Source organism: Schistosoma haematobium, chromosome 3, assembly GCF_000699445.3.
Source record: "Schistosoma haematobium chromosome 3, whole genome shotgun sequence".
Lineage (NCBI taxonomy): Eukaryota > Metazoa > Platyhelminthes > Trematoda > Strigeidida > Schistosomatidae > Schistosoma > Schistosoma haematobium.
Genome location: NC_067198.1, coordinates 28,330,835 through 28,348,093, shown reverse-complemented (window position 1 = coordinate 28,348,093; position 17,259 = coordinate 28,330,835). Strand labels below are relative to the sequence as shown.

Below are 17,259 nucleotides of genomic sequence, written 5' to 3'. Positions count from 1 at the left end.
TGAACTGACCAGTAATTTAGTTAATTCTAATGTCTGATTACAGATAAAACCAGATACACTTGAGAACTCATCTTTTGATGCTGTACATACCATAAAACGTAAACCTAATAATAATAATGAATATGTGCAATCTGTATATGACGAAGATAACAATCAAACAGATTTCCCAGTTTGGATTACATTTAAACAAGGATATGTTTCTGGAAAATTTCTTAGTTCACTACCAAATGGACGATGTCGTGTGATCATTCTACCAGGACAAGAAATAATTGAAGTGAATCCTGAAGATGTTGAACGTGTAAGATCTCATAACAATGTATATTATGTATCATATAAATTGAATTTTATCATTTAACTTCCTCAACGTTTACTTGTTTCTTTATTATTCCCAAGTTTTTTTAATTAAAAATAATTATTTATACTATTAATGCGAGTTGTTTAAGCAAGTTAACTAGATTAATAGTAGGTATTTATTCATTCCTGCTTTACATCTATTCTTATCCAGTCGATTGTTAATCAGTTTAGACAACTTTTACTGCTCAATTAAGAAGTGAAATTCAGTTTTATTTAAAATTATGGAATGATTTTTATAAAAATATCAAACTTGTCTGTTTTTGACTGTCAGACAGACCGACAGAAATCAACATTTTCCGTCACAGGAATACTACGAAAAATATTTTTAATGCACGTATAGTCATGAACAATGTAGGATCTGGGATAAATATAATTAGGCCTAAGTTTCCACACATCAAAATAGAAAAAGAATATGTGAACAAATTAACATAACGAAAAGTAAAGTGCCAATGATTCTAAAACGTATTTACGTAGAAATTGTATTTAGAACTGTAAAAGATAGTATCAAACTCAAAGTTTAAAGAAATATAAAAATATTGAGTATATTTTCACCATCGTGGCTGATTTCTATTTATTTTACATATGGTAAGTAACCATTATATAGCCGACTTCAATTTATTACTGGCTGTATAAGCAAATGAAATATCCCGGTTTGTTCACTAGTAGCTTTCCTTTAATATATTTACCTTCAGAGTTGACTCCGTTGAAAAAACCACCTAATGAACACATGCAATCTCTAATCCATCTGATATGAAAACAATATGAAAGACTCATATAATTAAACAAACAACATTTACACTGACCACTATTCAGGTACTACAGTTAAATAATCAATAGGTATTTCTTTGTTAAATATTTATTCACAGAAGTTAATTTATGAACCACCTATTCTCTAACTTTTACAAATTTCCTCATTTCAAAAATTCCATGCAATTAGTTCCCTTTATGAATTTAAACAAAGCAAGAACAAATATTGATGCGGAATATATATATATATATATATTATTGTAAACCTTTGTCATTCCAATCATTTACATTCATTTATGTCAATTGTTTCACACTATTTCTTATCTCAATGTAAAATTCTATTACATATTTGATTGTAGGTAGCTGACGAGAAACCTCGAAATATTATGAATTCATACTATTCTGCATCAATATTTATTCTTGCTTTATTTACCCCATTTCAATTTATCGGAATTATTGTCTAATGAATTCTGTCTTAAATGAATCTAGTTGTCCTTGTTACATTTGTATAGATTATTGTGTTGCGGTTAATAAAGACATTTATTTCTTTTACTTTATGTCATTCTGGAACCATCAAGTGAGCAATTCTAAAGTTAGACATCAAGTACTAGCGAAGATATCAAACCGATTGATGCGGTAATGAATGTTCACTGATTGAGGTTATTGAGAAACGTATTTTGTATCCATAACCACCGCGTCCTATGCTATACTTGTAGGAGTATGTCTGTTGAAAATTAAGAACGACCAAATCCCAAGACATGGCATCAATCCATAGTCATTGAGTGGTAAGCTCTAGTAATAGGTCCAGACTATTCGGTTGCGTTCTTCATGGTTATCATGACCAGTGGTTGGAGACTTTGGATGAGATGAATTGAAATCGGTCACAGTGACACAGATACATTCATTATTTGCCTTCCTTTAAATCTTGAGTTTCGATATTATCTTGTACTTTTAATTTCACGAATTGATTGTCTTTTCGTTGAATCCTGCTGTTTATACCTAATTTTTCGTACTACTACTAATATTGGTAATATTCCCATTACTCTGGAATTTGTCCTGATAATTTCATATTGTTAAACTTATTTTGTGTGGTGTCGATAATTTTAATTTATTGTTATACATATCAGGTTCTACATTGTTTATGAATGATTGAGTCACTTGATCTATATTAATTAACACTTATCTATCTAAAAAGATTAGTGTAAGGATTAGTTGAAAACAAACAAAACAATTTTTAACTTTTTCCTCCTTTAAAAAAATCCATTTCGATGTTTTTTCTCCCTTTTGATTCAATAACAAAAAAACATTAATGTAGGCGAATCCGCCTCGTTTCGATCGTGTTGATGATTTAATTAAATTGCGTTATATTAATGAATCCAGTGTAACACATTCATTTATTCAACGATATGGATCTGGTCTAATATTCACTTATGCTTCAGGCATCAATCTAATCAGTATTAATCCAATGATGCCTTTGAATATTTATTCAGATAAAGTGAGTTCCATAATTCTTTAAAAAGTATAATTCTTTCAGGTCTCTTACTCTTTCCCTATATATATATATGAATGATTTTTAATCTATCAAAACAGCGGGCATAGGTAGCACTGCGATAAAAGATTTTTTAATAATGGTAATAATAATGATTGAATTTCATGTTTGCTATGTTTTCAGTAGTTTTTGCTGGAAAACATCCCCAGCAATACTTGTAAAGTTTTGTGTAACGTGAACGCTAACACTAGGATGCAGGTACATCCAATTAACGAGTTCCAAATGGGATGAAACACGCGTCCTGCATTCCGCTGCAGGCGACTACCCAACTTCAATAAGAACTGTCATAGTAATAGTAATATGAGTTCATAAATATTTTGTGGTAAAATTAAGGTAGGTAAAGAACTATTGAATTACATTTAGTTCACAGGATATTTTTAGCTTGAATGATTATAAACTGTGTTTCATTGAAAACAACTATTGTGTCCTCTCTTCTCGTTTCATGATCTATTGTAATTTATTTAGCAAGTTGTGAGATACTTCTTCCTCGAATGAATAAACTTAATACATGCTTGTTATTCATTTCACTTAAGACGAACAGTAGGATAACTTATATTAGTTCCATTCTGTTTGAAAGTACCTAGATAATTAGTCATATAATTTTATTCTGTTTACAATAATATAATTGTTTTTTGTTATCATCAAGAGAACGAAATTGTAAGTCGGTTACAATGAGTTTATAACATGTATTAATTTAAAACAATTAGTCCCTTTGATAAATTTCGATAATGCAATGAGAAGACGTAGTTTATCGAAATTTATCGAAGGGACTAATTGTTTTAAATTTCTGAAAAGAAGACTCCCTACGCAAATTATTAAAAGGTTAGATGAACTTGTTAACCTCAAGTGCAAAATTATGTCAGAACGAGTGAAACTGGATTTTTATAAATCTTGCTTATCTAATCACATTTTCCCGATTCAGTTATATAAGAATCTTCGTTCAAGTAAATTACAACCAAATATCCCAAATCTTATTAGACTGACGATATCGTATATAGACAAATACCATGATAAGTTGATCAATTTAATTGAACTTCATACTCAAGCATTACCTGTATTAACAGAATTGTCTATAGTTTGCCATATCAAATTCATCAATTTTTGTAGTACTGTCATTTTGAAAACAAAAGAAGGGATAAGGAAAAAGCTAGAAAAATCTTGCTGCAATAATAATAATCTCACTTCCTTCCCAATCAATCCTGATAAATATGTCACTAATTTGTCCTCCATTGTATTGTCTGTTCATGAAAAGGAGGCATTGTCCTTGGGTTTAAAATTTTCTGTTCCTATAACACAAATCTCTGAATTGACAGTCAATGCCCAATTTGAAAACCTCTATGATCAATTGAGTACTTTAACCCCTTCGTCCTTAGAGAATCAAAGTTGGTTTAAAGCCAAACTAGTGGATATAGCGCATCATTTTCATTCTTCTGGACCAAAGCAGAGAAGCATATTAACTTCTCAGCATTTCAAATCATTAAAAGAATTGCGAAATAATGCCGATATTATTATACTTAAACCCGATAAAGGATCTGGTGTTGTTATTATGAATAAGTCAGATTACAAAAATAAAATGGAATCCATTCTCAGTGATAAAAGCAAATTTTTGGCTGATGTTGACTTTGATGGATTACGTAAATTAGAAAAGAAAGTGAACTCGAATCTTGTAAAATTGTTAAACATGAATGCTATTAACAAAGATGAGTTTAATTTATTAAAACCTATGGGTTCGGCATATCCTAATTTATATGGATTACCGAAAATTCATAAGCCTAATACCCCCCTACGTCCAATTCTATCTATGTGTCGGTCACCTACACACAACCTGGCAAAATGGCTTACAAAATTATTAAACCCTATCAGAAATCAATATTGTAAGTATTCTTTGACTGACTCATTCGAATTAATTAATTACTTAAAGGATATAAATATAAAGACAAAAACAATGTGCTCCTTTGATGTAAACACTTTATTTACAAATGTACCTCTTAGGAAAACCATTGATATTTTGTGTGACTTTATTTCTTCGGAAAACCTTCCACTACCTTTTCCTGTTAAAACTCTTAAAGATTTATTATTATTATGTACAGATAATGTAAAATTCACATTTGAAGGTGAACACTTTAGACAAATAGATGGTGTAGCTATGGGAAGCCCTCTAGGACCATTGCTAGCTGATGTGTTCATGGGATATGTGGAAAATTTAGTTGGAGACTCAATTCGAAAGATGGGTCTGTATAAACGATATGTAGACGACATAATAATCATAGGTGATAAAATTGAAGACATAAGCCACTTGTTAGAAAAATTCAATAGTAGTCAAAACCACATTTCTCTTACATGTGAAGAAGAGAAGAACAACCAACTTCCTTTTCTTGACATCCTGATTACTAGGAGAGATGATGGTTCCATCAAACGTTCTATATATAGAAAACCAACATGGACAGGACAATACCCTAATTTTCATAGTCACTGCCCTATTCATTATAAACGTGGTTTAATAATGAGCTTATTCAATAGAATCAATCGTATTTGTACTAGTGATACTATTGAAGTAGAGATGAAGCTCTTGACTGATGCGTTAATCAATAATGGTTACCCTTTGAAGTTCATAAACCGCTGGAAGGGTTGCAATATGACTAGACCTATGACGTTTCTGGCACCCAAAAAGCCAGTTTATATTACGCTACCATTCAGAGGTGACGCAAATAGTCTCATGTTGAAACAGAGACTTAAATTAGCTATCAACCGGACATTTTATGCAGCCCAACTTGTCATTATCGAAAAGACAAGGTCTATGTTTCACCAAAAGCCCAAACAGCATGAAAACGATTGTGTCACATCCCATTGTGTCTACAAATTCACATGTATGTGTGGAAACACGTACGTAGGGAGGAGCAATCGTGATGTGCAATTAAGGGTGGGTGAGCATATACCAAAATGGTTGCAAAATCAGATGAATTCCAATGGTGAAATAAGACCACAGGATAGACAGACATCATCATCCATTGCGAAACATTTGATTGAGACGGGTCATAAGGTTGATATCAAATCAGCATTTGTTGTGTTGTACAAAAGCCTTCAAGGACGTATACTAAGGTTTATTGAAGCCTTGGCTATACGAAAATTGAAACCCCCTTTATGTGTTCAAAAACAATTTGTACTTACACTTAACCTACCCTGGTAGTACTGATTTACTGTCCAGAGTTGTAATCACATTTGTTTTTGTGTACTTTAATATTTTTCCTTTGTTATGACTTACTCTTAACCTGTCTAGTTGACCTTTTAATTTTTCATATATAAATGTTCTTAACAAGTATATGTGTGATCAGATTGTTCGAAATGTATTGCGCAAATATATCACATAATTCTGATAAACTACGTCTTCTCATTGCATTATCGAGACATGTATTAATGTTGTAAACTGTAGTTTGCGGGATAATGACTGCAACGACTACATTCAAAATTGGTTCATACTGTAACTTGATGTGTTCATCATCCTGAATATTTAATCTTTTCTGGTTACTACAAAAACGTTCAATTTAGACATTTAGAACAAGTTTCCTAATGACCTTCATACACTGAAAATGTTGACAGTATATTGATATACTCTTTTGACCAATTGAATTTACTAATGTGAACCGTTGGAAATCAACTTGGTAGTCTGAAATTAGCTCACTTGCCGGGAAATCGGAAGATGACGGGTTTGATTCCCCTCAAGGTTGTGGGTATAGATTGTTAAAAAATTCTTTACTAATACAAAACAGTACTGATCGCCCAGCCAAGGAGAATTTCTTCATTGTTACAGAAATCTAATCTTATTCCACATGGATCCTTATTTCACAGTTGTATTTGAAATGTTATTGAATAACAATTGACTAGCTGTTTAATAATATCCATTTAAGATATGAAGCAAGTGTTATGTAATCTAAAACAGGAGAATATTGAAATTATTTTGTTATTAATTTGCTCCGCAAATATGTGTGAAAAATTAATTTTAAAGAACGAGTAGATTTTCGCTAGCAGTGCAATTCAAGACGTGCGTTTCATCTCGTATGGGATTTGATGTCTGAGTGTGTTTTCATCAGTCGATTCAGCATAATCAAAATTCAGTCCTGCTTATCAACAACAAAATTTAGAACTTTACTAACAATAATGTAAATTTGGTGCCTGTTGAGCAAGTTAATATCAATCTGAACTGATTGACTCAATGGATTACGCATTGGCGTTTGAAGAGAGAGATTTTAGGTTCGAGTGTCAGTGTGAACATCAACACTGGTGTAAGAACATCTAGTTGGTGATTCCCAAATAGAATGAAATACACATCTTAGATTCCATTGCTAGTGATAATCCATCTATATTATAAACAGTGTGATGAAATGTCTACACTTTAACAATCGGCACAGGACAGAAATACGCTAACAAAGATCTATCATAATCCAGTTTTGAATATCAATAATGGGTATAATTTATCTCTTCATTATTAATGATACTTTAAAAGTTACAATTTTATTTTTAGTTGAGTTACTGTAGAAATTATTAGAAAACCACTTAACAAATTAATCATTACTATTCTTTCGTTGGTAATATTGTACTGGACAAACATTTTACTGTAGTTACTTTCAGAATGAACCTTAGCTAGTCGAATGTGTCATACTAGAAACTATCTATGAGTAGTAATGCTTACCGGTTCTAATTCATATAATAATAATAATATATTTTCATGAACAAGTTTTGTCACAAATAAAGCAAAACCTGGTGTCAAACTATAAAACTTAGGTTTTTCTAATTTTTTGTTAGAAAAAAAAACAAATGAGAATGATATACACTATCACTTGTAATTTTCTCTTGTTGACTTATCATAAAGGTGATGGATTTATTTACTAACTGTCAAGTACGCTACGATATGCCACCGCATGTATACTCTGTGGCACAATTAATTTTGGCTCGTTTAAAACGACGTTTATTCTACACCATAGTTTCTATGGAACAACAACAAAATCATGTCAATGGAAACCCAGTGTATCATTTACCATGTTCTTTAAGTCAACAAGTTTTATGCTTGTTGGGTCGTTCTGGTTCTGGTAAAACACACATCTCTAATGATGTATTCACTTACATGATTTATCAATCTGAGAAATCGATTAATCTTTTTAATCACTCAAATAATAATGGTAATAACAGCATCATATCAAGTAAAATCAATGGTAAATAATTTGTCTTTTCCTTATTATTATACATGTTTTTACTGTGATGATACCTCGTGAAATTAGAGATAATTTGTTTGTTTGCTTTGATTTCTTCATGCTGTTCAAATTTAATGTCTTTTTTTCTCAAAAAGCAAACAAACATGTAAGCAGGAGGTGTTCAAACTTACACCATTACAAATACAATATGTAAACCAAGTATGGAGGAGGAATTTTTGCAAGTGTTGATGATCGATTTTTGTCAGGTAGTTACTATGGTTACGTTACAAACTTTCTAACAAGATATGATAAATGACTTCACTATTTATCCATCGCCATTGTCTTTCACAGTTCATTATTTGATAACATGTATTATCAAGAAAATTCGTCGATGAGTTTCACATGAAAATATTCGCATTCCATTTATCTTAATAAGAATATTTTGTTTTAAAAAATAATGAGAGATTTTCATTATTACTATAAAATAAAAGTTGGAATATGGTTGAAGCTTCGCTTGGATGAGATTGTATAGCACTTGGTTATCTTATTAAAACAATGCTAATGACAGTCGTCATCGTTCGCAAACCAACTAATGGTTAAGTTTCATTTTCGTGCACCTAATCGTGGTTGTTACATTGTATGTTGTATTCTGATTGTGATAGACTGTTCACTACTGTCTTCCAGTAGTAAGCCAATGTATTGCGCAAGAATTATACATGTTTCAACCACTTAATTTAATAAAAACTGCTTACAAACCTGAGCCTAACCTTGACATTACCCACGCAATTTTCCTGTCACATTCGATCTATGATCACATCACGATCATCTACCGCTGGCGTGGTTGTGTACAAGACTGTCGCTCCTTTTGGAGTACCTATCTGGACTCTCATCATGCCCTGGTCTGCGCCAATCTTACCTTACTTTTCAATGGCCAACGAAGTGACCGTCACCAAAGGATTGATGTCAGCAAGTTGGTTGCAACTTCTATTGCGACTAATTATCGAACCGAGCTAGCTTCTAGGCTAGCAACCATTACACCGAAAAGTATAGATGAGAATTGGTTGCAATTGCATGACGCCATGAAAATGGCGAGTAAAGCCGCTTGCGGCTTCGCGAAACGTCCCCCTTATAAGCACTGGGTTTCTTCAGGCTCCTTACAACTCATCGAAGCCCGATGGTCTACTCCGGGTGACCGTGAGTTTGACCACAAACCAAGGATGTTACGTAATGAAATCGGGCAAAGCTTGCGTAAGGACCGAGAAGCCTGGTGGTCGGAGCGTGTTAATGAGCTGGAAGCAGCAGCTGCATCTGTTAACTCTCGGAAGCTCTTTCAACTCATCCAAGCCACTGGCAGCGAGAAGTCTGGTGTGAGCGAAACAATCTGTGAGGATGACGGGATGCCAATCACTAACATCCATCGACGTCTTGGCGATGGGCAGAATTTTTCGAAAGGCCGTTCAACTGGCCTGCTGCTCCGGCAACATCGGTCAGACTGTCCTGCACTCCATGGCCGGTGACGACTGATCCACCAAATGAGGCGGAAGTTCGCAAGGAACTCCAACTCTTGAAACGCTACAAATCACCGGGCCCGGATGACTTACCTCCGGCTCTTTTTAAAGATGGTGGTGACTTTCTGACTAAGGAACTGACTGTGTTGTTTACAAAGGTTTGGGAACTAGAGAGTGTACCAACGTCATGGAATGAGTCGATAGTTGTCCTTATCTTTAAAAAGGGTTCACGTCGTTCCTGTAACAACTATCGGGGGATAAGTCTACTTCCGATTGCGTCCAAGCTATTGGCTTCCGTCATACTTCGTAGGTTGTTCAAAACCCGAGAAAGATTGACTCGCGAGTAGCAGGCTGATTTTCGTTCCGGTTGAGGATGTTTTGATCATGTCTTCACCGTCCTCCAAATGTTAGAACACCGTCATACCTATGAAACACCAACAATCGTAATGTTTCTTGACATTAGGGCTACCTTCGATTCGTTGGACAGGACTGTTCTCTGAGATTGTCTATTGAAGAAGTGTGTACCTGAGAAGTTTATTAACATCTTAAAGGCCCTATATATAAACACCTCGGGTAGAGTTAGGGCATACAACCACCTTTCTCCATTGTTCCATTCAAGAAGTGAAGTTGTACAGGGTTGTTCAATCTCATCATTCCTCTTCAACTTTGCCATCGACGACATTCTGGAAACAGCTCTGATGAATGTAAGTAATGGCGGCGTGGATCTGTTGCCTGGAGAAAGACTTCTCGACCTTGAGTATGCGGACGATATTGTCTTATTGTGCGATAATGCCCAAGGCATGCAATCCGCACTTAATCAGTTGGCAATCAGTGTCCGTAGGTATGGTATGTGCTTTGCACCTTCGAAGTGCAAAGTACTTCTACAAGACTGACAGGATTCTAATCCTGTACTCACTCTGGATGGTGAGCAGATAGAAGTAGTCGAGAAGTTCGTGTATCTGGGTAGCTGCATAAGTGCTGATGGTGGCGTGAGTGATAAGATCAATGCACGTATAGTGAAAGCCAGAGCGACTTATGCCAATCTGGGCCATCTTTGGCGCCTTCGTGATGTTAGTTTGGCCGTAAGAGATCGGATGTACAACGCGTCGGTGAGAGCAGTTTTGCTCTATGCTTGTGAAACCTGGCCTCTCCGAGTTGAGGATGTTAGACGACTCTCTGCGTTCGATCATCGCTGTCTCCGAAGGATTGCTGACATCCAGTGGCAACACCATGTTAGTAATGCAGAGGTTCGGCATCGTGTGTTCGGGCACAGAGATAATAATTCAATTGGTGTCACCATCTTGAAACACCGACTTCTGTGGCTTGGACATGTTCTCCGAATGTCGTCCCAGAGAATTCCACGTCGTGCATTATTTGCCGACGGTGGGACTGGTTGGAAAAGGCGAAGAGGTAGTCAGTGTATGACATGGTGTCGGGGTATGAAAGAAAGCTTTAAAGATCTGGCTTGTGTTGGTCCTTCTTGATTCCCTGACCGGGGTCCGAGAGATGGTGTGACACAGTGGCTAGAGACGTCAGATATGACTCAGAATAGAAGCCAGTGGCGATCATGCTGTAACCTTCTTTTACTTTCTTCATAAAAGTGGTTGTATCTTTCTTAACTGAAGGATTTCTTCTGATTGTACCTTTCCGTTTCCCTCATTATTATTATTATTATTATTATTATTATTAATATTATTATTATTATTACACTGCCTTACACTAATCTGGTCGTTATTGTTCTTCTTTTTTTTCTTTTACGCTCCTTACCTTCTTTCTTTTTTCTCCTCCCATTCTCATTGTTTTGTGTGGCGTATATATATTTGGTGCCCTACTGTACCAATATTTATTTGTTCAAATAAATATATAAATAATAATATGATTCTAACAGAATTTTAATCAAATAGTTACAAACCACACATACTTTCCAATTTCTATGACAGTGTTTGATATCAACCGAGCGATAAAATTTTAACTGTTGGAATGGTATAGTGACGGTTTGACAAGCTAGTGGATATCGCTCTCCACCAACTTCAAATATTAATAGTCCTTTTATACAACAACCCGAATTACGAATTATACCCTAAGTATGATTCAATGAGTACAAATTCAAGTTGATTACGCAAACTGTTTCAATAGAGTTAATTGTAATAACCCATTATTCATTCAAACCAAATGGGATAGAATAAGCTTGAAATATAAGATTTAATTAATCAAGCATGGATCTTGCAAGCCAGTGATTTATAAATTCCTATCTTTATCCGTTCAAATATCATTGAAGAACGTTGGTTAACCTCGTATTTCAGTTTATCATTGGAATATAATTATCTATATTGTTTCCGTTTTGTTTACATGTTTCATGGTGACATATACTATTTACGCGATAAGTAATAATGGTAATAATAAACAATCATGCACTTATTTGCATAGTTCATCTGTATGTCTTCCTTTTTTGAAACTGTAGAATGTCGTTTACGTGCACTCTTCAATATGCTTGATTCATTCACCTGTTCACGTATTATTCTCAACACTAATGGAAGTCGAGCATTACGTTTATTCTCATTAGAATTTGCTAATACCCATTCTTTGCCAATAGTTAATCAACCGGAAGATATTAGTTTAATTGTAACAGGTCTGACAACAAGATTATTATTATTTGAACGTAGTCGTGTCACTGATCGTCCTGAAGGGGAACCTAATTTCCATATATTTTACTATATGTTAGCCGGTTTGGATGAAGAGTCAAGGTTAGTTTTTGTAATCTGTTTCATAAATATTCAAAATTCCTTGTTGACTAGATTTTAATAGGTCTCTATGTTATAAGGCGGATAGTGGAGCGGTTGACTCTGCTCCAACTATAAAGTATAGTGGTTCAACATTCTGTATTTTTTAGTATTTTTCTGCTAGTTAACAGTGAATTAGTGATATCCGTTCGACGTTTTTCACATGTTTTCTGTTGAACAGATATCAGTTTTTGTCCAGAATTGTAATTTATTAACTCAGTAGTTACATCTTCAGCTTAAGAGTTGAACGGTAATTGTTGAGATCTTTAACGTATTACATATGTTTTTTTTTGTTCAAAATATTTCGAATTTGATTTGTGTCTTATTGTTCATTTCAGACGCGAATTATTTCTAACTGATCTGGATGTGCCAAACTTGTTTATGACTCGTTTACATCGTGTAAGTAACTGTATTTTTATTACTTAAATTGACATTATTTTTTCTAAGTGATTAAATATATTTATGTTCTGAAAACAGTTACAGAATAAATGTTAATTTAAAGGCGTATTCAAGGTGATAAAAAGTGAAGGTAGCATTTTAATTATATAGGGTTTCGTCATTTAAAAACATGAAGTTCATAAATTATTTTGGTTTAGCAAATATCACTGAGTTATTAGTAATTCGAACCGTGAAATGCGAACAAAATACATAATCAGAGAGGACCTAATTTTACAGCACAACATTATCTTCAGAATCAGTTTGTCAAATAAATCATTTCTAAGAAAATTGAATTGACCTTTTCAATATCTTTTATCCTAAGATTATTACATGCCAATTCTCTGACTGCAGTACTGAGTGTAGACGGGTTTGGTTTTTCTAGAACCCCAATTATCTCAAAATTGCAGTCATACCTTGCTATTCAGTATATGGTTTATGACTTCATATCAGTCAGTGATGATATCATGAGGAAATCTTGTCACGAATTCTGAAAGATTTATTGACTATTCTAACTTATGTCACCTATAGCATAAATGAAATGTCGACCTACCAAACAAACGATGAGTACATTGATCAGCAGTTTGTTCTGTCCTACTTTGAAATATGGCCTTTAAAATAAAGGACATTCGTAAGTTACTTATATTCGATCATGGATACCTTCGAAGCATTGCTCGCGTTTACTTGGACGACTGAGGGAACAATGTTAAAGATAAATGCAAACTGCTGCACACAAATGGCGAATCAGTTGATAATATGATAAATTTTCATCGATTGAGGTGATTAAAACACATTACTTTTGCCCAATAACTACCTAACGTGACATAAATGAACTCATACATTTCTTTCGCTTAGATTTTGAGTTTTGACATTATTTTATACTTTGCAATCTATGAATTGAGTGTTTATTTTTGAATCCTACTGTTTACGCCATGATCATTCGTGTTATTACTGATACTGTTACTACTTCAATCACTCTACAATTTTTATTGTTAATTTCATCTCTTTATGCTGATATGTTGCGGGGTGGTAACTTAAATTGATTCATATATATGTCAGATTCTAAATTGTTCATAAGTGATTAAATGATTGATCTACTAACGTACTTCATAATACTGTTTTGGTCTTATCACTTTATCAGTCCTACATGTTTTTCTCTTTTCATCCTTTATGAATTTCTCTCTTTCTCTGTTCTTTACATATTTCATTTTAATTTAATTACTAACCCTTTGTATACAGTAAAATATTAATGTTACTACGACATTGTTGTGTACTCATCGACATTTTTTTAAAGGATTACATTTTAGTTTTCAGTTTAGTGATGTCATGATTAAGACCACTTACCTGCATATCCATTTGATGACAAATATGAGGATGATAGTAACTAATAGTATTATGAATTGTATTTCACATTTAAATGACTAAAAACAGAATTTATATATTATACACAAATAAATGTTATTTGTACGGTGAGTATTTATATCCAACATATACATAGTTTTTCTGTTATAGAAATGTGTTTTATTTGAGTAATATGCAGATCTATTGTTATTTTGTCTTGTTTCTATATGATTGACATTTGTGTGTTTGTTTATGTGCGTTTGTTTTGGCAGCATTATTTTCACTTATTTATCGTCTTCTGCATAACAATTATTATGTTGATATTATTGTTGTCAGTATTGTTGTCCGATTTTTGCTTGCCTACTTTAAAAACTTTGATTATCCAAATACTCACTTGGATTAGTAAAAAGAAAAAAAAACTTCATTAAAATGGATTTATCTGATTTTAATTAGGAACTATCCAAGAATAATCTTTGTTGATCGATTGATTTATTAGTACAGATGTAGAAACTAAGAAAGAAGTAGGATGTTATCAGTACTCTACGATGTGGATTTGTAGGGAACTAATGTGGAAGGATTCAGTTAATCATGTATTGCATGTGTTCATATAACAGTTGAATATGACTTGAACTTGAAACGTAATTAATAGTTGGCTCTTATTTTTCAGTTTATGGATTATAATGAGTCAATTTATCTCTTGGTAATCGGCTCAAAGCTTGTACAATCAAGGATTTATTTGCTGTGAAAATTCAATTATCATTCCTGTCTATAATAATCATTTATCTGTTTCAAAGAAAAACTTTATTATTGTATGAAAGCAAAATAAACTTTCATTTTAGTCATCAATGTGTATCTTTTGATATGAACTTTGTAAACGATCATCATCTAAAGACACTTTCCAAGTAGTAGTAGTAGTCATCATATGATCTCAATAATTTATAAATGATTTACTTTTCAGTAAATTATATTTAGTTTTTAGAAATCAAAATTTTTTTTAGATTTTAAGAATCGTCTTTGATTTTTTTTAATTACTTCGGATAATGCAAGTATTTATTCAATATTCAGGTAGAGTCCTGGACACTAACTAACTCATTTACCAGATACAGATTGATGTAATTATATTCTAAGCAACATTGTATCTATGTAGGTTTTGCGAATGACTGGTTGCTCAAAACAAAGTAGATGAGGCTGGGTTCGAACCTATGGTTTTGTAGCTGAGAAATAAACGCCTTAACCATTGACCCACCATTTCTCCTATGTGAATTTATGTAAACTGATCAGGGGAGTTTTAAACTTAGTCGGAACAATTGTCCGATACTTTTCCATGGCTTTTAATATCACTTAACTAATATCATTGTGTAACAATAATCATTTCAAAACTATACAAATATTTTCATTGAAATAAACCTTTAAAAAATTAAAATTCCAATTACTGAAATTGGTTACTGAATTTAGTCAGTATGTCTTTGGTGATAATTATACTATTTATATAATCATTACATTGAGATAAGCATGAAATAAGCTGGTTCAATTTCATCTAAAATTCACTACATTGTTTACCTTCACTGATCACTGAATTGTCGCCGTTAACTTCCTCTGCATTGAAGGATTAAGCAACAATTGAATAAAAATCTTGTTTTGTAGGAAAATAAATTTAAACTAATTTATTTTAAAAGAAACTTTATGTATATTAATTTTTAGATTGATATCATGAATGAATCAGTGCCAGACCACCATTGAAAACCTGGAAGCACTGGACGGCCCTTTCGTCCCAGTATGAATGGTACTCCTCAGCGGTGCACATCCAGGATCCCGCACTGCGTATTGCTGAAGAGTTCCACACTGGGGTGGAACGGCCGTCCAGTGATTCTAGGTTTTCAATGGTGGTCTAGCACTGATCCATTCATTATATTAATCTAAGCTTAACAATTTCCATAACCCTATACTGATAACTATATTTATTTTGTTTATTTAGGGACTGAACTTCCAGTTCATACCATAAGTTGACTGGATTATTGATCGACGTTAGAATTTTCAGGTCATATTAAGTAATTAACTTTTCTGTATAGATTGACAATATCTTTATCTATAATTGATTTGTTGAAATTTAATAAATAACAGTTAATTATATATTAATTAATTAATGATTATAGTTGATTAATGAACGTACTTCTCAGCTGAACAATAGTTTAAAGTTAAGATTTTCAAGTGAAAATGAATTAGTCTACTTGGATGTGAAATTTTACTAACTAAACTGATCAAACATGTCATTGCCAAGTTTACTTAAATATGTAATATCGACTTTAGTAAGATTGGAACATTGGAAATATAGGTACATCGTTAATGTGCAACTAAGGTTCTAACTAATGTGTTATTCTTTCCTCATTTCTTCTTTATTACTGTAATTTTTAAGATTCCTGATCATATTTCAATGGTCGATATTTTATTTTTAATAGTGTTAATTTCAACTGATATAATTAACTAATATCAGAAATTTATTCATTCCAGTCTCCTATGCGGGATCGTGGATGCACACTGCTGAGGAGTCCCATAATAGGACGAAACGGTCGTCCAGTGCTTTCAGATTTTCAATGGTGGTCTAGTTTTGATCGACATATAAATTCAACTGTTAAAATACTACAATCTCCATAAATCCCCATACTAATAATACTGTTTTGCTTATTTTTTTTAAAAATAATAAATAAAATAAAATTTAGCCTGAAGATAAAATATTAGCTAAAAAATTTTGGCAACAATTATGTCATGATGCTGAATTATTACAATTTGATATAAAAAATGAATGGTTAACAGGAGGGATAACACGTTTATTAGCTGTAATTTATCATTTAGGCTGTGCTGGATATTGTAATGAATTAAATGAAAAAAATTTATTATATTTTACAAATTATCAATCAGCTCAATATGCTGCTTATTTACTACATTGTTCATTGGATACTTTAAATGAACTTATTTTTTATCCAGTACTTCGTAAACCAACAACAAATCATTATTATCATCATCATCACCATCATATTGAGAATAATAATGATAATCAATATTGTATAAAATGGACTGCTAAAAATTGTTTACATGCATTTGTACAAGATCTTTACAATATGATTATTGATATATTAATTAGTTTAATTAATCGGTATGTTTATTTGTTTATATGAAATTGATTTTTTATTTTTTTTAATTTTTTTTGGAAAAATATTTAATAATATTTTACGTAACCGGATATTTCCAATAATTATTATTTCATTAGTTTTAGGTAATATTAATAAAAAAATTGTATTGCCAACCTGACGGCTTTGATTTTATATGGAAAGTGAATGATTAAAATAAATAAATAGCTTAAG

At 32.7% G+C, this 17,259-nt stretch overlaps 1 protein-coding gene across 2 annotated transcripts in view; it reads left to right on the top strand.

The window, feature by feature from the left end:
• MS3_00005435 (uncharacterized protein) overlaps positions 1 to 17,259 on the top strand; it is a 95,696-nt gene that overhangs the window by 11,897 nt on the left and 66,540 nt on the right. For both annotated transcript variants that reach the window (XM_051213500.1, XM_035733192.2), the window contains 6 exons: positions 44 to 298; positions 2,417 to 2,596; positions 7,518 to 7,857; positions 11,806 to 12,088; positions 12,463 to 12,523; positions 16,618 to 17,051. In XM_051213500.1, the coding sequence (XP_051069489.1) occupies positions 44 to 298; positions 2,417 to 2,596; positions 7,518 to 7,857; positions 11,806 to 12,088; positions 12,463 to 12,523; positions 16,618 to 17,051 (1,553 nt within the window). The remainder of the gene's footprint in view (positions 1 to 43; positions 299 to 2,416; positions 2,597 to 7,517; positions 7,858 to 11,805; positions 12,089 to 12,462; positions 12,524 to 16,617; positions 17,052 to 17,259) is intronic.